Raw genomic sequence first — 23,266 nt, 5'->3', positions numbered from 1 at the left:
CACAGTGACAGCTCCTTTGAAAATATCTACAAATTATCACAAGTATGTATGCATATATCCAAATGAAAGAGGTTGTAAATGGTATCGTTAATCTTCTGTGTACCAACTTTTACCAGATGAAATCCAACATCAAACACCCAATGGTATGATCACCAGCAGCATAGAGCCCCCCAAGCTGCCACAGCACCTCAAACTACCTACTCAGAAGAGTGGGGAAGTGGATCCTGGCAGGAAGTCCCCAAACAAGCCTGTTTCTGATGGCAAGTTGGAGCCCTGCACCGACGTGGACGTAGGGAGATTGGTGTCTAGGTTACAGGATGGAGGGAGCAAGGCCATCCCGAAGGCCACCAACGGGCCAGTGCCAGCCTCTGGGCCCACCAAGACACCCTCTTTCCACATAAAGAGACCAGCTCCCAAACCCGTGGCACACCACAAGGAGGGTAAGTGAATGGGAACCCCATGGGAACTGGAACTGACCCACTGCTTTTCACTCTGAGATTGGAGATATGTTCAAGTGGAAATCAGTTCCAGTTTACAACGACTAGTATTGGAGTGGAGAGTAACCATTCATAGTAGTCACTAGAATGTAAGCTGGAAGAGGGCAGGATGTTATCTGCCTGTTTTGTTTAACTACAACAATTCCTGGCTTATGTGTAGTAGGCCCTTGTTATGTGGTATGAGTGAGTAGTAATGATATGATTATGATTATGATTATTAATGCTGTATTAATGCTGCTGTTGCCATTTTTTGAGTATCTGTTATGTGCCTTTCTGTGGTAGGTTCTGATATACTACTTTTTATCCTCATGACCCCACTGTGAAGAATGTATTATTCTTGCTTTTTTTTTCCCCATTAGGAAACCAAGGATCCTAAAGATAAGTAACTTGCCAATGATTCACAACTAGTCATTGGCAGAGCCAGGATCTAAATCTTAACTTGTCTGGCAGGCACCAAAGTCTGTTCTTTCCACTGAGGCAGAACTATCATGTTACCTTTCTATAAGAAGATTTGAATCTGTTCTCCTTCTCACTTTCCAGTTTAGGAGAATTAGGGATAAAGGGGCACAACATCTGCAAACCTCTGGGCTTCAGAAATTCTTGCAAATTCAGGATGTGGCTGACTTGCAAGTTTAATTGGCTACTGCACATGGTGATCCATATTAAAAAATTCAATTTTAATCCAGAGGGGAGTTTCTGGGGCAATAATACTGTGAAGAGAGCATGGTATCATAGAGAGAATATGGATTTTGGTATCACAAAGACTTGAATCCAGATCCTGGCTCTTTGACTTTGTAGATAGATGACTTTCTAGAAATGTGCTTTATGAGTTTATATCCTGTCCTGTTCTAAAAAGGATTTAAGACATTTCACAATATGGCAAAATATAAAAACCTAAAAATAGTAAGAATAATTTATTTGGCAGGTATTTATTGAGTACTGAGTGTGTATCTGGCCCCTTTCTAGATGCTGAGAACATAGGAATAAATAAGATATACAAGGGCCCTGTCTTCTTGAGGCTTAGCTCAGACCTTGGCAAACTATGGCTTGAAGGCCAGATCAGATCCATTACCTCTTTTTCTATGGCTTGCAAGCTAGGAATGTATTTACATTTTAACTATTTGGGAAAAAAAGTAAAAATATTATTTCATGACACGTGAAATTATATGAAATTCAAATTTGTCTTCATCAATATATGCATGCTCCCTCATTTACATAGTGTCTGTGGCTGCTTTCTAGCTGCAACAGAATTGTGTAGTAGTTGCAACAGAGATCTAATGGCCTGCAGAGTCCGAAATACAAGTGGGTCTTTCAAAAGCCTAGGGAGAATGCATATTATGAAAAACCTAGGCGTGGATTTCAAAATTTTTTTGTACCAAAATAAACTCACCACATATAACAACCTTAGTAGGAGCCTATGGTGTCTCAGAGAACAATTTAGTATAAGCTATTCTCTGAGGAATCCACTCACCAATGGACACGATGAATTCTGGGCTTGACCCACTGATGCATCTGTGTAATCACAGTTCAGTTATTTAACCACTTTTCTTAGTGGTTTCTGTATCTGCAAAATGGGAGAAACAGTTCCTCCACAGAATTATTGGTGGGATTAAAAAGAATAACAAATAAAATATCTGGCTCATCATCAGCATTCAAAATATGATTATTAGTTCCCTCCTGTCCTCCCTTCTCCCCACCTCCCTAAATTTTGTCTTTTCTGGGAAGTAGCCAAGAAAGGCCAGGCTAATTTGTAGACATCTGCTTTGGTTTATAAGTCATATATTGACCTTCATTATCAATCTGCTGGAAAGTTGGGCAACTCAACTTACACTCATCACAGTAAAATTTCTCTTGCCTGTAGCCAGGCCTTGAGATCAGCCAGATCCTATCAGCTCAGCACACACGCAGTAACTTAGCCCTCCCTATCAGCTCTGCCTTCACCATCTTCTGCTGCAAAGTGAAATCCCAGCAGTATTTTCCTCTCCCCCTTTCTCCATGGTCCTGCCCCTGGCTGCTGGTGCCAGCTGCTCTGATCTGATGGTGTCAATTAATGTAAGTACTCATCTGACTCGTTCAGTATCAGCCAGACTATCTAAAGCGGTGCCGTAGCATTGCCTGGCTTTGCTTTCTGCTCTACATCAGCTAGCAACAGGCTGGCATGATGCAGCTTTTCTCAAAGCCCTGTGCCACTAGTCTTGGCCTACAGAAAGCAGAACTGAGTCTGTTTTGGCCATGGCGGAGAATTAGCCAAACCTCTGGTGCAGTTGCCTCTTTGAACCTTACTCTTCTGCCTCTGCCTCACCTCTCTCCCTCCTTCCCCATTTTGGCTGCTTCTCCATGGTAGATTCCTGAGCATCAGGATGGTTATCAATTAAGCAAAAGCTGCAAACAGTTCTGATCCTGACACAGAGCTGATAGTTAATTAGCTCCTTGTGCTGGCCAGCAGACTCAGTGGCGGTACCAGAGGGAGGGAACTATGTTACCCCAGCTGACCCACTATGCACCTTGTACTTGTTGCTCCCTTTTAGCTCTGTTGTTGAGGGCTTCACTTGCCCTCCTGAGGGTCAGTGTACAAGCTTCATTGATTTAGTGACCCAAGTGTGCACTCCGGCTTCATCCTTTCCAGTGACGGAGCATTTGAGCAGACTAGGTATTCTCCACATTTTTTCTCAGTAATTACAAGTAGCGGTAGCACGGTACCTGTTAAATCACTTCCATGACTGTCGACTTTACGATAAAATAAATATCATTTGCTGGTAGAATTGTTTCAAGCCACACCCCACACCTTTTTTTTTTTTTTTTTTTTTTTGGTCCAGACATAGAGCTGGGTCTCTTGCATCTAAGCATTGTGATAGGCCTGTGAGGAAGATCTTATTCTCTCCATTTCACAGATGGAAACACTGAGACTTACAGACATTAATCAACTTGCCCAGTCACACAGGCTGTAAGTCATAGAAATGGGCTTGAATCTAAGCTTCTTGGGTCCAAGTTGAGGACATTTCTCCTTTCTACCAAATTCTTCCTTCTTCAGCTGTGTTAGCCACCTTCTCCTTTCTGTTTTTCTAAGAAGCACTCACTTTTGGGAGAGCAAAATTATGGATGCCCACGTTTCTGCATTCATTTGCTGTCACTGTCCCTTATGAGTCCTGGCTTTGTAAAGGGCAAATGTGTAGCTTCCATAGAGATCTTAGGACCTTCCTTTTAGGAAGGAAGAGGGGGGAGGGCTATATCCCATCTACTTGCATGTGTTTCTTCACATATTCGGGTATGTTGCTATGCAACTGGAGAGAGAAAGATGAAAGGCTTATGGTCCCTGCCTTCCAAAGGTTCATGGTAAGACTAACATGCAAAACAGTCAGGCCCAGCCTAGTGTGTTCCATGTTCTTAAGGGGGTGAGAATAAATTCCAGTAGGGGCATGGAACAAGGAGTTCTTCATTGTGCCTGAAGTATTGAGATAAAAGGGGAGAGCAAGCTGTGGTCAGGATCCTATGACATATGGGTTTAGGAGCCTTTCTTAGAAGCTCCTTTCCACTCACTTGGCTGGGGGCGGGGCAGAGACTGCATCTGGTGGTGTGCTCCTGGGCTTGGAGACATCCTACATGCAAGGCCTTGCTCAGTCACAGGGCCATCAATTCTCCACTGTGGTGACTAATGCTATGAGTGGCATTTGCTCTAAAAGTATTAGGAACAGACTTGCTCTTGCAGTAATGGGCGTTGCTGGTCTTTATCCAGATTTTCCTGTTTGGACTCATACTTTAATCATCTACTCTTTGGTCTTTATTCTCTGCCTTTCCTGGAACCTAACTCCGAATTGTTCCACAACCATAATTAATGGCTAAGGGAAAAGGAAGACTTTTAAGGTGAGCATGGAAGAGTGTCATAAAGAGAATTCTAGAAGACTAAAGGAATCTCTAAAAGGAAACAGCTTCCCTCTATGTTGTGCCCTCTTGTTGGTATGGTTAAATTTGAGGAAAGGAGAAAGAAAGTTGCTGAAGTTTGGAGACAGATGACCATCAGACACCAAGAAATCTGTAAACGCTAAGATTCTTTGTTTATAGCCATTTGACAGAGAGTAAAAACAGAGGGAACAGGTCGTGCTAGAGAGGGAGATCAAATTTATAGTAAGAGCCAGGTTGTGGACCAAGGTTAAAATGAAATTAGAAGGAAGTAGTTTGGTAGAGGATTATATTCTCAAGAGGCTGTTGAAAGTCCAGGCTCTGGAGTCTCCCAGATGTGAGTTTGAATCCTGGGTATGCCTCTCCCTTAGCTGTGAGACTTTGGGAAAGTCACAGAATCTCGGAGCCTTCATTTTCTTGTTTGCAGAATGTGGATAATTGTGCACATAGGATTGCTCTTATAATTGAAAAGAAGCAGCTATGTTTCTGACACATCATGAGCACGTGGGAATAGAATAAAGGGCATCTAGAATAGAGATGATTAATTATAAGACATGTGAATAAAACAATAAATATTGCCATTTGGACTGTAGGATATGTGAAGAATAATGGTGGAAAGGTAGATCAGAGAGGACAGTTGAAGCCAAATAGAAGAGGATAGTGCATGCCAGGGTAAATATTTTGGGTGTATTCTGCTGGCAACAGGGAACCATAAAATTGGCATCTTTCACACACACACACACACACACACACACACACACACACACAGAACTGGTTTCTAATATACTCCAAAAGAAGCATATGAAAGTCAGCAGGGAGAGACAGCAGAGATGGATAGATTTATGTCATAGGCTCATTCAGCCTCATTCATCTAGAAAACAGTTCGATCTTTATGTTGTACTGGTAGCTAAGTGATCTGCTGAAGATCATACAAGTTAGTTTTAGCATTAAGAATGAAATGTGGTTACATGTAACTGTTTCTTTCCTGTCTCGCCAGTTTGCCATTGTGACTTAACTGTAACTGAGACAAGTCAGAGGCAAGAGGCAAGAGGCAACAGTATTGGGGTATTTCAGCCAAGGAAATCCTTTGCACCTACTTCAAAGCTTGACTTACAATGAGTCATCAAGTTGAAGCTTCCATTAAAGGGCTTAGGAAGATGCAAGGTTTATGATGTTTGTTTTCCAAGGCCATAGGTTGATGTTCCTTTGGCTATGGCTGTACCTTGGGAATACATGGCTCATATTTCAAGGATGTCACCTGGTTTGCTCATTAAGGGGGGAAGTAGCCCTAGGATGGACACAGCATCAGGTAGAAGTGTTTTATTATGGTTCTGACAGTATAGCATGTCCTTCCTGTCGGATTGCTCTACTCTCTCCAGCAATAATCAGTAGAAATGGGGCAATACTGTTAGTTCTGGTCACCTCTGAGCTACAGTGAGGAAGCATTGTTATGTGACCTAGTGGTTCTCAACCTTGGATGCACACAGCATCACCTGGGGAGCACTGAAGAATACCCATGCCCCAGGTTCCGGTCAGTTCAGCTAGGATCTCTGAGGATACGTCCTCCATATTACATAATTCTGAAGCGCCTCACTGTTCCTGATGTGTAGCTAGGGTTGAAAACCACTGATAGTTGGGACAATATGGATTTCAGAAATCAGATGAACCTGAATTGATTGCGGATGAATTCTGAGGTTCCTTGTTATCATGGAGTCTTTGTTTCTTCAATGATAATAACTTCTACAGGATTATGGCCAATGTTAGATAAGAAACTGTGCATAAAGCACTGAGTACAGCATCACAGCATCTGGAATAAAATACATTCAATAAAAAGGTAGATTAAGGGGCTGGCGCTGTGGCATAGCGGGTAAAGCCACCACCTGCAGTGCCAGCATCCCATGTGGGTGCCAGTTCGAATCCTGGCTGCTCCAGTTCCTATCCAGCTCTCTGCTGTGGCCTGGGAAAGCAGTAGAAGATGGCCCAAGTCCTGGGGCCGCTGCACCCACGTGAGAGACCCGGAAGAAACTCCTGGCTCCTGGCTTCGGACCGGCGCAGCTCCAGCTGTTGCGGCCAATTGGAGAGTGAACCAATGGTTGGAAGACCTCTCTCTCCCTCTCTCTCTCTCTCTCTCTCTCTCTCTCTCTCTCTCTCTCCCCCTCTCCTCTCTATGTGCATCTCTGACTTTCAAGTAAATAAGTACATTTTTTTAAAAAAGGTAGCTTAGAATTTTTGTCAGTACTATTTTATTACCATTACTAGGATTGTTATCATTTATAGTTTTGTTTTACTATTAATAACAAGCAGCAGACATAGAAAATCTGTGGATGTGGAGTGGGAGATACAGGCCTCATTCCTCACTCTACCATTTATCTAACCACATGGCTGTAGATAAATCAATTTATTTTTCTGAACCTCAGTGTTCTTCTCTGTAAAATGGGGATAACACTTGTCTATTCTTCCCTTCCAAGCTTATTGTGATGATAGCTATCATCTGGGATAGTGCTTTAAACAGTCTAAAGTTTGTTAGAAAGGTTGGATTATTAATATCTTTTTGGTTAATTTTTCGTGCAATTCTGTGCACACAGCCTGGTGCAAAAGGGCATAGCATATCCATTAATATAAGATACAGTCTAGCCAGGGAAACAGAATCAGATGAGAGCACATTAATTATGTTTTGCTCATTCTTTAAGTAGAACACCAGTCACACTGTATTGTCATTTCTCTTCTCCTATTTATCTATTTGCCTAGATTTGCCACATGGATGAATTTTTTAAGATCACACTGTACTATGCAAGCACCTGTGAACATTTACATGGATAGAGGCTGATACGTACTTACCCTGCTATATGCCAGTCACAGTCCGTAGGCCATCTCAGTTAGTCCTTATAATCACCTTATGAGGAAGTATTGTTTGACCTGTTTCTCTGGAATTACTGGATCAACAAGTGGGAACACTCATATGTATGATTTCTATTTTACCCACATTGTTCCAGAATGCTTGATGGCTATCTGGATAGAATTGGCCCTGGTTGTGGTGCTGCCAGCAGCGTGTGAGGACAGGACACCTTTTTCACCATATTCCTGCAGAACTGTTTTGTAGACAATTGTTTATGTTTATTTTATACGGACCTAGAAACTAGAGGTGTGCAGGTTGGAAGGCGAGTTGAGAGGCTGCTACGATGGTCAAACCCTAAGTGGTGAAAAGATCCTGGATTCCAGTGATGACGAATTTATCAAATTCAAATTCATCACCCAGCGTTTGCTAAACACCTACTACAAGGGTGCTTCAAAAAATTTGTGGAAAATGGAATTAAAAGATGTTTATTTGGGTGCAAAAAAACTTTTGGAATGCATGTGTAGTTTTCTTCATAATCTGCATTGTCCATGGAATTTTGGAAGACTTCTCCGTGCATGGTTATCAATTTTTTCTACCAAAATAAATGGAATCTTTGAATTTCATTCACCACAAACTTTTTGAAGTACCCTCATATGTGTCTGGCACTGTACTAAACAGATTAGTACCTGATTTAATCCTCTCAGTATTTCTGGTAGAGAATGAATTAGTGGTCTTGATGATATAGCCGAGGAGGCTGAGACTTGGGAAATTTATATGGCATGCCCAAGGCATGTGAAGTTGCACAGCCTGGGTTCAAACCAACTTTCTGAGTGGACCAGCTGCCAGAAGAATTACCGAGAAAAGTTGTTAATGATAAAGAAGAATTGAGAGCAAGGAAGGTAGCCAATACTAAGGTACAGTGCTAGGTAGCTCCAGTATTGAGTGCCTGCTCCCCAGTAGTATGCTGTTTGGCTAACCATCCGACATGCTGTTTTCCAGGGGATGCTGACAGTTTCAGTAAAGTGCGGCCTCCAGGAGAAAAGCCCACCATCATTCGTCCCCCAGTGAGGCCCCCAGATCCTCCCTGTCGGGCAGCTACTCCCCAGAAGCCAGAAACAAAGCCAGATGTGGTGGCTGGCAATGCAGGGGAAATCCCATCATCTGTGTAAGTAGTATTATTCCCAAGTGTTGACCTAATAGCTATCTTGGGCCACCAGGGATGCTTTGGGGATCAACATATGTGGCTGTGCAGTATATCGTGTATAGCCCTGGGCTATCATTGAGTTCACAGTCTAGGGGAATGTCATAGGGCCAGCCTTGTTTGGGATGTTACCCTCAACACTGAAGGTCAAGAGATTTCCCTAAAGCTGAAGACTTTGAACTTCATTGCCTGCTAGGTGAGCCATTTTTCTTACCTGCCCTGAACTCTGTAGGCTGATAAAATTACCTTCTGTTTTTAGCTCCCTTGGCTTGGGAATATTTTATTTTTCTTATTTCTTGTTGCTGCTACTGATTTTAGAAGCAATTTAATGAACAGAGTTGTTCATTGTGCTTGTGCTTGAGGCATTTTTTTGGGTAAGTAAAAGGTAGGACTTTTAAAAATCTTTCAAAATTACTCAGATTTTCTACAGAGACTATTTTGTGGTAGGAGCCAATCTGACATCCAGCAGGCCTTCTTGAGGCTGGGCTATAAGCCAAGGACCTAGGAAACGAATGGCTACCTTGGGACCACCACAGCTCTCAGGGATCAGCCTGGCTTGGGCACAACTAGGCCAAGAGGTCTCTTGTCAGCCAGTGATTGACAGCTCTCGGTATATTGCCTCCCTCCTGCTATTCCTTCCTCTTTGGTCTAATGTTTTCCATAACTGTAGAATCAGGGAAAGAAGAAGAACAATGCTTGCACAGCTTTGACTAATTAGCTAAGTGTGTTTACCAAATGCCAAAAATTATACTTTGAGACCAAGAACTGGTTTCACTTATCCCTCCGCCCCCTCCCACCAAGGAAAGCCTGAATGAATAACATACTTAGGCCATTCTGAACCAGCAGGGAGCAAGGGTGTTACCTCTGACCTTTGGGGTGCCTATAGGCTCTGAGCCATTTCAAAATCTGGTGTTTGTGTTTCTCCTGAGTCCCGTGTCCTTTGCTGGCAAAGACAGGGCCTAATGATGGTGGCCCATCTGGTTCAGAGTCCTCTGCCTTTTCTGTTGGCCTTTAGTTCTCACATGTAGTCCAAAGCAACTCACAGGTGATTGGCTTCTCTTTATAGGGTGGCTTCCAGGACCAGGTTCTTTGAAACGGCTTCCCGGAAAACAGGAAGGTAAGAGACTCAGGTGACAGAAAAGCCAATTCACTTATTATCAATGCATCATGAGCATCATTCTCTTATTCTTTTTCTGTTTCTCTGTAGCTGTGTCCCTGTCTCTCTGCCATTTTTTTCCCTACATCACCTTGTCTAGTTCTTTGTCTCACCTGTGTCTCTCTGACTCCTCACACTTTCTTTCTTTGTCATTCTCAGTTACTTCCTGTCTCTCTATTGGTTTCTTTGTATGTGTCTCTGTTTTTCTCTGTGTCTCTCTTTCTGTCTATGTCTTCCTGTCTCTCCTTTTGTTCATTTATCACTCTGCCCCTCTTTCTCTGTCTCTCACAAACATGCACATACACACTCAAAACCATGTGTATACATGCACACACACACACACACACTTGCACACACCCCCTAAGCTGTATTGCAAAAACTGTACACCCAATGTAGCTCTTGTTTTTGTTGTTAGTTTATTTATATATACCCCATTCTAAAATGGCAGCAGATAGGGATATGTACAATATGACACTCTGATATAAACAGCCTTAGAATAAGCATGGCTCTGATTTCACAGGTAAACATTTGACTTAGCAGTGGTTCTAAAACTGGTGGTACACCTAAATCACTTAGAAAATTTGGAGAAAAAAAAAAACACCTTCCTGACTTCTACTCTAGACCCACAAAAAACAGAAGCTCTAGGAAAATGGCCTGGGAACCTTGGTTTTTGTTTAATTTGCTTTGTCAACTTGAGAAAAAAAAACAACAAACAAACAAAAAAGAGTATGTTGGGGAGGAGGAGGAGAGCAAGAAAGCACACACAAGTGTAATATTTTTCATAAAGACCCACCCATGAGGACTAATTCCTGGTGGGCCTGCCTGCTTCCCTAGGGTAAGTCATTTGAAAATTAAATGCCAAGGAAATGTAATACAGTTAACTAGAATGAATGAAATGAACCAGACATGTCTAAAGGGAAGATTTTTAGAGGTGGTGATATCTGAACTGAGGCTTGAAAGAGGAGTGGACCAACACAGAAAAATGTGAGAGAATTGATCCTTGAACAGAGAACCAAGGCACAGAGAAGGGAATATGAAGAAGGCATGAACAAAGTCTGATAGAATCTTTAAGGCAGGCAGACTCCCAGTAGAGAAGTAGTAGCTGAAGTGATTGATGAGCACATGGAACAGACTAGTAACCACTACCAAGGAACTAGGTCTTGTCAGCCATTGCTCAGGAAATCTTTTGTCCAACCAGAGCTTAAGGGGTCTATAGCCAACAAAGGCACTTCAGTCAAGTACCGCCTACTTATTCTACGTCTGGGCTTCTAGAACCTGGATTTAACCCTGTTCTTTATCCTCTGCTTCCATCTCAGCAGGAGTGTAGATAAGACCAATATGATTACACCTGCCCTCCAGTACATTGTGAACAGCCATCCTAGGTACCTACAGGTTCATCCCACTCAGCATCTACATGAGGAAAACATCCCTTACATCTGGGCCTCTACTTGTAACTACTATTTGCATAAGTGCATCCCCATGGTGGCTGCTGATCAAAATCAATAAACTAATCACATGGCCAGTCCCATGTGTGATCATTGTTGCCAAGCTGTTCTCTCATCTCTAAGGAAAAGGATCATGTTTAACCTTGTCCTGCAACTCTTTGCTTCCCTTGTGTATACATGACATTCGTTTCCCTTCCATAATAGTGTTTAAAAAATAACTCTAAGAAAAGGAATAGTGGTTTGTTAAGAAGAGAAGGGAAGGGAGGGCACTTCAAGGAGGCAGGGAAGCTTAGGCAAGATGGGTTCAGAAGTAGTTAGTGTTCCATTTTGGCTAGAATGTGAGAGTGAGGTGGAGGGGGGCTTAGCTTAAAGTAAAGCCAGTAAAATGGCCAGCAAGACAGCCTTGTATGACTTCTCTTTGGTCTTTATTCCATAGACTCTTGGTGATGGGGGTGGGGATCATGGAGGATTTTTAAGCATCATAATGCACATTCTGAGCTGGGTTATAAAAAGATTGCTCCTTTGACAGCAGGGAGAAAAGATGGCAGAATAAAGACTGGCGGCAAGGAGGCCCGTTAGGAGACTTATCATCATAGCAAAAGTCCATGAAGCCCTGGTGTATGGTGTTGCCAGTGGGAACATAATCGGCTCACAAAAAGCTTGCTGACTTTTCAAATATGGGATGTTGGAGAAGGACTGAGAGAGAAGAGTCTGACTTGAGCAATGAAAGTAGATGCTACAGTAATCAACCAGGGAATATGCTCTTTGAGAAAGTTACTATGCTTGATTTTTGGACAGTGATTTTGAAGACAATATAGGACATCCAGTTAGAGATACCCAGTGTATAACTGCAACTTAGGCTACTGTCTGGGACTTGAATTAGTAGTGGAATAGTTGAATGCAGCCACTGTATAACTCCGTGTAGGGGGTATTATTCACATATACTACAATATGAATACTAGCTCTTTGTGTGGAGGTCCGCAGTATTTGGTGATAGAGAAAAGATCATTCAGGGAGCAGGAATAGACTGAAGACGAGAGAAAAACAGAAGGCTGAGGGCATAGCCCTGGGGACCAGATGTTGTATGGGGTGTGCTGGCCACACTGTAGGGGGATTTTTTTTAAATTAATCATTTGAGAGGTAGAGTTGCAATCAGAGAGAAAGGTCTTCCATCCTCAGGTTCACTCACTAGATAGCTGAAGTGGCCAGAGCTGAGCCAATCCGAAATCAGAAGCCAGGAGCCTCTTCTGGGTCTCCCACGTGGGTATAGGAGCCCAAGCACTTGAACCATCTTCTACTGCTTTCCAGGCCATAGCAGAGCGCTGGGTTGGAAGAGGAGCAGTTGGGACATGAACTGGCACCCAAATGGGATGCCTGAACTGCAGGCGGAGGCTTGGCCCAGTAAGCCATGGTGCCGGCCCTGGAGGGGTCTTTATTCTCTGATTGTCTCTTCTCCCTGTCTCTCCTCATATAAGATTAATGTAGGACTTATGTAAGCACATTTAGAAGTTGAGCAAAGCTAACCTAAGGCAAAGGAAAATTCATTTTTCATATATTACTTACCCTGTCTCCTTACCCTGTTACTAGAGAAAAATCACAGAATGAAGTCTGTAGTCTTGGGCCAATTTCCCTGGGCTGTCCTAGCCTCCTATAGTCTGGTACTCAAAGGATTGTTCTGGCATCTGAAAGATGTCTTTGTGTCTGGGAGACTGAGCGCTCCAAACTTGCCAGATAAGTAGCCCGACCTTTAAGCATGTTTTGAAATATCTGGACAGGGTCATTTTGCCATTTTTCAGGTGGTCTGTTGGGCACTGGCCTGGAAGGGTCCCCTATTCCTTTGCTTTGCCTCTGCAGTCCTGATTTCTAGAGTTTTAATGACATTTTCTTCTTTTACAGTTCGCAAGGCAGAGTTCCTGGAGATGAGAGTTGAGGCCACAGGTATGTCATCTCTACCCTAATTACAAAACCTTGTTCTATATAAGCCTTCTTTATGAGATCTGAGTTGTTGAGGGCTAGAAACCCAGCTAGGTCCAGAGGAAGGGAACTTACCTCCATGCTTCAGTTCATTTCCATTGTAATACATGACCTTTAAAAGTAGTGCCTTTTGATTCTGAGGTTTTGTGTGATTTTAAATCAGTTTTCTCTTTTCTTTTCTAAACAAACTATAGAGTAGTTTTACAGATTCCTTAAATTGAATTCATTAAGAATCATAAGCTATGACATTTGGGGCAAGTACATTTCCTTCTTTGAGATTCAATTCTCAGTCTTAGAAGGTTGGAACCTTCTAACTCTGAATCATTTGGTTCTTTTTTAATTTATTTATTTATTGAATCTATTTATTTATTTATCTACTTATTTATTTAAAGAATCACAGATATGGAGAGAGGGAAAGACAGAGAGAGAGAGAGAGAGAGAGAGAGATCTTCTATCTGCTGGTTTACTCCCCAGATGGCCACGAGGGTCAGAGCTCGGCCAGGCCAAAGCCAGGAGCCAGGAGCTTCTTTCAGACCTCCCTCATGGGTGGCAGGGGTGCAAGCCCTGGGCCATCTTCCACTGCATTTCCAGGCCATTAGTAAGGAGCTGCATCAGAAGTGGAACAACCGGGACATGAACTGGCATCCATATGGGATGCTCATGTCACAGGTGGCAGCTTTACCTACTACACCGCAACACAGGTCCCTTATTTGGTTCTATAAAGAAATCATAACCTCCTTTTTGGTATAAAAGGGGAATCTGTAGAGGGATTTCATTTCTTTAGATCAAATTGCTATTTCAGTATTACCCACCTGAACCTTCATCTTTAGTCGCTTCCATTAGTCTAATGCAAAGCCCTTTCACATCCATTATCTCAGTTGATCTATATAACATGCCAAAAGTATGGAGGATAATACAAGTATGTGTTCTACTTCAGTAAACGAAGGAGCTGAGGTTCTGATGGGGGAGAAGTGACATGTTTAAGGCCACGGGAGACTCAGAAGTCAGGGAGATTCCTTTCTCTACATAGAAGTTCTGATTGAATTGATTGTCAGGTTTCTGGTATGACCCAAAGCAGTGTAGACTTCAAGTATCTGGAGCTCAGCCCTCCATGTGCTCCCTAGCTTTCTATTCTTCTCCTGTCATTGGCAATCCACAGAGATCCACGTGTAGATAAAATTCTCTTGATCAACCCCCAAGGAGGTGCAATCCCAGTAAAAGGAAGTTTGGGGTTATTGGAGAACCACAGAGACAATGGGCATGCTGCCCAGGGGTTAAGGTCAGAGTTCTACTATCAGGCTTCTGTTATCTCACATAGACATTTTGGGAGTTGGAGTTGAGGATGAAGGCACAAAATCTTCGGCCCTGGTTATAACACCATCTCGGGCATCTTCTGTGGTATCTGATTTGTATGGGCCTTTTCCCAGCCAACCTCTGTTGCACAGAAGATTGGCCACAAGTTGTAGGCTTAGCTACCTCATATACCAAGACAGGCCCGCTACCCAGTGGCTGTTCAGTCTTGGCTAGTCCTAGCTAATTCTCTCCTTTCTTCTTTCTCTTTCAGGTTGTAAAGAGCCATGGCCTCAGGGGACCTTTCCAGGCTCTGAAAGGGTCGTCTTCAAACCCTGGTGTGCTGAGTCATTTTGTGCTGAAGAGCAGCTCCTTCCTGGCCCTGCACTGTCAGGCTCTGGGAAGCCACGAATAAGGGGCACATGTCCTAGACACGTGTTTATTTCTCCTCTATGTTCTGTCTTCATCCCCTCGGAAGGTCTATCTTGAGCTCCTGCAACACTGTGAATGGCTGCACTCCCTCAAGCCAGACTCTGCTGAAACCCAGATGGCCACTGACCTGAGTCGAAGAGAGGAGCCCAGTTTTAAATTCCTGTCTGAACTTCCTGCTTCTTTAAAAGGCCATCAAATGCTGGGCTAAAGACCAGTCTCAGGGGTCTTATTGTGAACTAAAGGCCACTTAAGCTATGGCCATTGCTTATCTTGGTTGGAGGGGAGTCGGAATGTTTGCCGAATATTGGAGAATCTTAACATGTCCCTTACTAAGGATATGGACAGTGGTGCCAATTTGGCACTCTGGTACTGCAATATGTCGTGAAGAGCCTCTGTGCTCCTGTGGGGCCAGACAGCATGGGTGATGCCTCTGCAACTCCCCATGTGGACTTAGGAAGGTGGCCTTCCTGCTCTTGTATACAGCCGCTTAGGACAAATCTGCAAAGCATGATTTGCATGTCACAGCATAGGTCCATCTGGATTAGTGTTTCTCCTGTTCTCACCTGACAGGTTCCTTTCCAAGCAATCAAGAAAAAAGAATCACAAAAACTGGAAACATTTCTTTAAAAAATGAAGACACTGTTTGTCCTGTAAGAATTCCATTCTTGGGCCAAAGTGCTAGGGAAAATTGCTAAGATGGCTTGAGGCCAAGAAGCTGTCACTGCTGCTTCATTTTTGCCTTCTGCAGATAAGCTCTTTCATCTCCCAAAAGGAGCCCTTCTTCACCCAGTGTCCATGGATTCAGGGTTTCAATAATGCCCCTATGTTGGTATGCAGAATTCCCTGACAATACGCCTTTTCTAGGGAGATGGTCAATAATGTTCTAGTGAGTTTCAAATGGGCTCGTGACCCAATAAGGCTTAAGAACCGTAGCCCTTGAAATAAAAGACTCTTTTTACAACCCATGAAGTATTGGATTGGAAGGACCTTACAAAATAATTTAGTTTATCCACTTTACAGTCAGAGAAACTGAACGACCACACCAAGACAAGGTCCCTAGTCCTTGGACTCCTATACCAGGTTCTTTCCATTCCACCAAACTAATCTAGCAAGGGGCTGTATGGTCAGGAGCCTTAGTGGCCATCATTCCTGGGAGTTTGGCTTTTACCTTCTTTCTTGAGTGCCACATAAGTGGAAAATTTAGGCATAAGCCCCTAATCCCCTTCATTTACCACCTCACTCATTGGAAAGAAAAATAAAACAGCATTGGTGTGGTGGGGAAGAAATCTGAGGAGTAGACATTTCTAATTGCTGCTTGGAAAAAGGAAACTGCCAGAAGCAGTGTCAGTCCATGTGTTCCCACACAGATGACTGGGAGTCATAGCCTGTCTTTAGGGTCTGCATAATGAAAATATTGAACAGTATGAGAGAACAGTCTTTCCTACTTGCATGCTTATAGTAACATCCTAATAGGGCATTGATTGTAGTACTGAGAAATAGAAATATGGAGAGAACGAGAAAGAATGATGAGATCACACACATATGCCCAAACCAAGTCTGGGATACCTTAGTAACTGAAAGGCAATAGTTGCTTCCAAGATGGAACTCCAAACATTGTTTATTGATGAGTTAGGAACCTATCAGCCAAATATATTGAGAGCCTTTGTGTAAACAATTGAATGGAACCTTTATGCGATTCTAAATCGAGACATGCCCAGGTGGCCACATTGAATTCTCTCCATTTTATCCGGTCTCAAAGGCTGAGTTGCTAAGAAACCAGGAGCAAGAGAGCCAAGTGGCCATCATTCCACCTGCTGCTATCCCCAAAGGGAGTCTGTGAGTTCTTGTTGAGTTCTGGTCTCAGAGCTGTGGCCTTCTTGCTCTGTCCTGTTGGATGTATAACTAAAGCAGGTAGGTATGCAGAATTTCACCATTGAGCAGTGGCCAGTGGGGCTCGGTACCTCTGAAGATGTTAGAGGCATGGTTTCCCTGTAGGTTCCTTGAGAGAACATACCATAATCACCACTACAAAAATCCGAAGTTTATTTCAAGCCAGAGAAAGCCACTGCAATCCGAGTGGAGGAGTTGTCCTAGAAATATAACCATGAGATTGATGAGTGTTGCTTGGGACATGGGTTAAGAACCTAGCCTGGGGAGTGGGGACCAGCACCCTGGAGGGGGCCCCCCAGAGCTCTGTCTGTGTTGGGTTATACAAGAAGAACGCAAGAGTAAAACATTGACATTCTGCTTTAATGAACAAAATCCTCTGGAGAGGCATGGTGTTGTGGAATGAGACAGACTGGCTGGCCTAGGCTTAGTGGATACATAGTCATTCAGAAAAGGCTATGGAAGATGGTGATAACTGGAGAATGGCAACTCTAGGAAATTATTGGCATGTCTTGGCCAGCAGGTGAGAGAAACTAGCAACTGGTGAACTGTAATTCCTGATTTGTCAATGCTAGCAAAAGAATGCACATTTATTAAGCACCTACTAAGAACTAGGTGCTTCCTATGCATCATTTCATATTTGCCTCACAACAGCAATCACACAAGTAATTTTGCAAATAAATTATGGCCTAGAGGGCTAAAGTAGCTATCTCAAGGGCACATAGAAAGTAAATTCCAGAACTTTGATTTGAATATGACTGTGTTTCCCATGCTGTTCTCTTTTTGCCACACTGAGGCAGGTGTTTGAACACAATCCACATTACAGGGTGCTGGTATGGATGTTGCCTCTGGCCTACCTAACAAAACATTAAAAATCAGGCATTTGAAGAAGTGAGGGGAAGCAAGTCTAGTTTACAAGAGAATGAAAATTAGGCTGAAAGATATTTCGAAATAGGGTTTTCTCATCACCTTCAGCTATACATTTGGTAATGTCTCTAAAAGGATCAAATGATTTTACCTTGTAAAGGATTTGTGTTTCAGTGGGTGATTGTTAGGTCAATGACTTAGCCGTTTTACAAAGGGAAAAATAGCCTTAGTGTATAACTCTATTTCACCAGGGCTGTCGCGTGGACAGTTTCCCCGCAAGAGACTAACGACATCCACACGTGCAGTTTGAGAGGCAGGAAAGGTCTCAGTGCCTCTGCGGCAACTTATGCCTTGAGGTCAATTTGCTACAATTTTTTTCTGTGGTGATAGCAAAAGTCAAAACATGGGTTAGAAAAAGAAATATTTAAATTTTTTTGAAGTTTTGTTTTTAAAAGAGGTGTGTGTGTGTGGGTGTGTGTGTGTGTGTGGGTGTGTGTGTGTGTTTGGGTATACAAGCACAGATGGGCAAAACTAAGCAATCCAATTTTAGTAATACAATAGTGTCCTATAGAGTATTTGTAAAATAATTGGCTATTGCAGAAAAGTATTATTCCCCTTTCAAGAGGTTCCTTGATTCTGTAAACTCTAGAACAAGTAAAGCAGTAGAAGCAAAAGTAGTTCTGTGACTAGAAAAACAATTCATTTTGAGAAAATGTTGATCAATTATACTGCTTTTAAAGTAGCTGCACACAAGTGGCCTTGACACATTGCAAGCCCAGAAAAAACTTCAGAAACAATAAAAAAAAGTTGCAGTTGCAGAGAGAGGCAAGATACCTTGCAGAGCTGTTTCCAATGAAGAAAAGCCTTTATTTTTAGTGGGGGATATGAAGCTCTTGATGCCACGAACCGTAATAGAGGGCTAGAAAAGACTGCTTCTTTGATACACACATATGCGATGTCAGAAAAAAGAATAAGATCCTAGAGCCCATTTATGTGACTTTTAATAAAATATGCAGATTGTCTAGTATAATGGCCTCTGTTTGCAGTTTTGTCACGGAAACAATCTTTGAGGGTTTGATGTTGCAGCCACTGCCTATCACTCATGTTGCCTTTCTTCTACATATCTAAAGAAACCTAGGTACTGAATTCTTTTGTACCCAGTACTCCTGCACTATAGTCCACTCTGCACGTGGCATCATCATTCCCTCAGGCCTCACAACATCCCTGTATGACAGGTGACAGCCTTTCTTACATATAAAGGCACTTGAGCCTCAATGAGACAAGAAATGATTTGCCCAACACACTAGGTGTTAAAAACCAGGCCTGAAAGCTCAAGGAGCCTTTCTGTTTCTAATCCACAAACAGGAAATAAAAGGAGTCCCAAAGGTAAGTGGAAAAGATGCTTAGAAGTTGGGCTGCTGAAAACATCTGGAAGTCTTGCTATTCAAAATGTGGCCCACCATCAGCCTCAGGGTCAGCAGTACCTGGGAGCTTGTTAGAGGCATAGATTCTCCAGACCCACTCCAGACATCTGGTATCAGAATCTATATTGTAACAAGATCTCCAAGAGGTTCCTATGCACACTGAAGTTTTCGAAGCACTGATACATAGCATTTGAGCTGCAAATAAGGTTGAAGAGGTAGCCCTTTTGGTGAGACAAGGATCAAAATATGGTGGCTAAGGACAATCTTGTATGTTGGGAGCGGTTAAAAAGATTGAATCCGTAGGTGCCTGCGTCTTACATTGCTTTGCCTATGGCCTTGTGCTTTGATGAGCTGTAAGGGAAGTTAATGTACCTCAGAAATAGTGAAACCAGCCTAGGGAATAAAGAGTAATGGAAGTTACTGGGCTTTCAAATTTGAGCAGCACAGGCAGTGGGGAAGGCAACACAGGGCAAGGAAAAGAGTTCCTTTCAAGGGCCCTAGTGGGTGGTGGGATGGGAGGGGCTGTCCAGACAGCTCTGTCACTGCCTCTCAATACTGAGCAAATTCCTCTCCCTCTTCAGACCACAAATCATTTGTTTTTAAATCAGGAGTCCCACAGGGCCTTTTCAGCTTTGACATTTTCTTGTTCTTGGGTGTGGGTTTTACCACAGCCTGCATTGTAAAGAAAATGTGGGCAACACTGCTGGCCTCCTTCTGGCCGGAGCTCAGCATCCTCAGTTCACATAAGAAGGAGATTTCACTTGTGGCAAAATAACATTAATGGGAACTGCAAGGAACTGGAAGAGGCATGGCTGTACTTAACCAGCTTGAAATTGGCCAGTTTTTTAATTATATTGAATTATTTGAAGCAGCTGCTTCAAATGACATACTTGAGAAGTCAATTCGTATCTCCTGAATAGGTTTACTTTGACCTAATAAAATAAACTCCTCTGACTTGAGCCTTTGGGGAATCGTTTATTCGTGGTAGGAGAGGCTTCTATAAAAGGGAAAAGTGCTTTCCACTGCCATCGGCCACTTTTCTCCCCAGGTGATTCTGATGCTATTGAAGACCACTGGCTAGAAACTGACCTCTTCCCAATGGAGAAACAGAGTCGAAGAGGGTATGGGGCTTGCCTAAAGCTCACATCAGAGCCAAAGGAAGAAAATGTGCCGAGTACTAGCACAGGAATCTCTCTCTTTCTTGTTTTTAATTATTTGAAAGGCCAGAAGAGGTCTTTCATCTGCTGGTTCACTCCCCCCAAATGGCCCCAATAGCCGGGACTGGGATAAGCTGAAGCCAGGAGCCAAGAATTTCTATCTGTGTATCCCACATGGATGGCAGGATCCCAAGCACCCTGCCATCATCCATTGCCACCCAGGTGTGTTAGCAGGAAGCTGGAATCAAAAGCTGGGAGTGTCCCAACTGGCATCTTCATCACTGTGCCAATCTTGCCCCTACTTTTTTTTTTAACCTTTGTATTTCTTTTTTTCTTTTGACAGGCAGAGTTAAACAGTGAGAGAGAGAGAGAGAGAGAGAGAGAGAGAGAGAGAGAGAGAGAGAGAGAGGTCTTCCTTTTTCCGTTGGTTCACCCCCCAATGACCGCTGTGGCTGGCGCTGCACCGATCCGAAGCCAGGAGCCAGGTGCTTCTCCTGGTCTCCCATGCGGGTGCAGGGCCCAAGCACTGCCTTCCCGGGCCACAGCAGAGAGCTGGACTGGAAGAGGAGCAACTGGGACAGAATCCGGCGCCCCGACCGGGACTAGAACCTGGTGTGCCGGCGCTGCAGGTGGAGGATTAGCCTATTGAGCTGCGGTGCCGGCCTAACCTTTGTATTTCTAACACATCCAACATTATCAAAACTTTGATGCTTTTACATTTTTCATTTCCTTATTTGAAAAGCAAGAGCCAGGGCTGGGGCTATGCTGACACCAAGAACCTGGAACTCCATACAGGTCTCCCATGTGGGTGGTGGAGGTGCAACCACTTGAGCCATCACCTGTTACCTCGCAGGGTACACATTAGCAGAAAATTGCAATTGAAAGAGGAGCCGGAACTTGAACCCAGGCACTCTGATATGGGATATTGGTGTGCCAAGTGGTGTCCTCACCGCTACACCAAACACCTACCCCATCCTCCTTTTGTTGATCAATTTACCAAAGTCAAAATACCTGTTTCCAGGGGAGGGCACACATTGGGGAAGCCTGATAGGCTTTCCATTTGGGTACTTTGTTTCCATATGTGCTCACCTGCTTCACTGGAGCCTCAGGCATATCATCTAGTCCAAGCAGGGATGATTATCCTCATGCTTGAGGCACAGAGAAGTGATGTAACTCAGCCAGTGCCACTCAGGTAGGAAGCCCACTGAGCTCCAGGTTGTCTGATGTCTCCTGTACCGCACTGCATCTCTAGGGGAAGAGGAGCAGCCCTGAAAATCCTGAAATGTTACAAGCTCCAAGCTCTTAATTGCTTCAAGTGCTTCAAAGCCAGTTGATATTTTTCCCAGTTGGAGCATGCATCAGTTTTATGATTTGAAAATTTGCAGGGGCCACCACTGTGGCATAGTGGGTAAAACCGCCGTCTACAGTGCCGGCATCCCATATGGGCGCCTGTTCAAGTCCCCGCTGTTCCACTTCCGATCCAGCTCTCTGCTATGGCCTGAGAAAGCAGTAGAAGATGGCCCAAGTCCCACGTGGGAGACCCGGAAGAGGCTCCTGGCTCTGGGCTCCGGATTGGCACAGCTCCAGCCATTGCAGCCATTTGGGGAGTAAACCAGCGGATAGGAGACCTCTCTCTCTCTCCTCTCTCTCTCCTCTTTGTGTGTGTGTGTGTGTGTGTGTGTAACTTTCACTTTCAAATAAATAAGTAAACCTTTAAAAAAAAGAAAAGAAAAATTACAGAGAATTCTCAGGTCCCTTACATCATTTTATCTTTATAATAGCCCCATGTGGTAGGTAGATCAAGAAATTGTGTTCCCATTTGACAAGTGTGCAAGTTGAGGCCCAGAGGCATTGTATTAGTGTTCTCTATTGCTGCTGTAACAAATTATCACAGATTTAGCAGCTTAATACAATGTCTATGTATAATCTGACAGCTTCTGTTGGTCAGAAGTTTGGGCTAGCATGGCTGCTTAGGGTTTTACCGGGTATTCGCTGGGCCTATGGTTTTCTTCTGAGTCTTGGGTTTCTTTTGGCAGAATTCAGTTCCTTGTTGTGGGACTAAGTCCCCCATTTTAGACCTGTGTCCCACTTCCTTCTTCAAGCCAACAGCATCACGTCAAATTGTTTTGCTTTGCCTTCTGCAGCTCTCTGATTTCCTCTTCTGCCTCTGCTATTAAGGGCTTACTGCTTCACTGGGCCCACACAAATAAGCTATGGGAGTCTCCCTATCTTCAAGAAAACAGTAACCTTAACATGTTTGACATCCGTTTTGCTATGTAATCCCAGTCCTGGGTATTAGCACATGGCATCTCTTTGGGGACCATAAGAGCTGCTTACAACAGGCATGAAGTAACTGCTTACAGAAGCCCTGCCTTTCAATATGAAGTCACATGGTTGTCAACACCTTACTCCTAAAGAATCACCGACTGCTCACATGCCGCCTAGGTGGGCAGTTCAAAGCCACAGGACTGTCAACCTCTCTCATCTCTCAGATACACACACAAGACAATCGGGAAGCATATGGAAGGGAGGGCTCTTTGGCAGCTGATGGTACTCCTAAATGGTGCCTTGATGCTAATTGACAGTCCCTTAACTAGTTGCATTCTATTCATGTCTTGGGGGAGAGAGGCAGAAGCAGTTTCCTTGAAGGTCCAACATGAGAAGTCTTCCCACTGCTGTATCATTTGGCCGTAAGAGTTAACCACTTACATGATGTTCACTGCATGACAGTGCATTTCTAATTGCTTTTCATGGGCTTATTTAATTTGTCTTAATTACATTCCTATGAGGTAAGTACTGGCGTTAGCCATATATTATAGGTGAAAAAGAAAACTGATGCACAAAATATGACATCGTTTGCCCAATTCTACATCAGGAAATTGTAAATTCAGGATTGAAATTCAGACTAGTGCCTTACCTAATCCCCTGGGAAAATCCTAATCGACTAATTTAGGAAAATTCTCCTAGAGGAGAGATTGAAGCCAAATTGATTTCAAAGTTCTTCATACCTTTGAGCCTCTTAAGTTTTCCCTTGAGATTCTAGCATTGTGTCAGCACAGATCAGCCCAGCTGAGCTTCCTGAAGGACTCTGTTATGTAGAGACTTGATGTGTGTTATGAGGCCAGTGGAGTGCAAAGTGAAAGTTCCAGACTGTTCCTCAGAGGCTGGAAGAGAAAGACCATCAGTCTGGCTGGATAGGGTCA

The 23,266-nt window shown here is 43.4% G+C and overlaps 1 protein-coding gene across 3 annotated transcripts in view; it reads left to right on the top strand.

Moving 5' to 3' along the window:
• OPHN1 (oligophrenin 1) overlaps positions 1–18,509 on the top strand; it is a 360,994-nt gene extending 342,485 nt beyond the window's left edge. For all 3 annotated transcript variants that reach the window (XM_051827157.3, XM_089324107.1, XM_089324108.1), the window contains 5 exons: positions 117–440; positions 8,230–8,395; positions 9,498–9,548; positions 12,929–12,970; positions 14,571–18,509. In XM_051827157.3, the coding sequence (XP_051683117.3) occupies positions 117–440; positions 8,230–8,395; positions 9,498–9,548; positions 12,929–12,962 (575 nt within the window). In that variant the 3' untranslated portion in view covers positions 12,963–12,970; positions 14,571–18,509. The remainder of the gene's footprint in view (positions 1–116; positions 441–8,229; positions 8,396–9,497; positions 9,549–12,928; positions 12,971–14,570) is intronic.
• Positions 18,510–23,266: the final 4,757 nt, after the last annotated feature.

Source organism: Oryctolagus cuniculus, chromosome X, assembly GCF_051225735.1.
Source record: "Oryctolagus cuniculus isolate XC-2025 breed Fujian yellow rabbit chromosome X, ASM5122573v1, whole genome shotgun sequence".
In the NCBI taxonomy this organism is placed as follows: domain Eukaryota; kingdom Metazoa; phylum Chordata; class Mammalia; order Lagomorpha; family Leporidae; genus Oryctolagus; species Oryctolagus cuniculus.
This window is presented reverse-complemented; position numbering and strand designations above follow the sequence as displayed.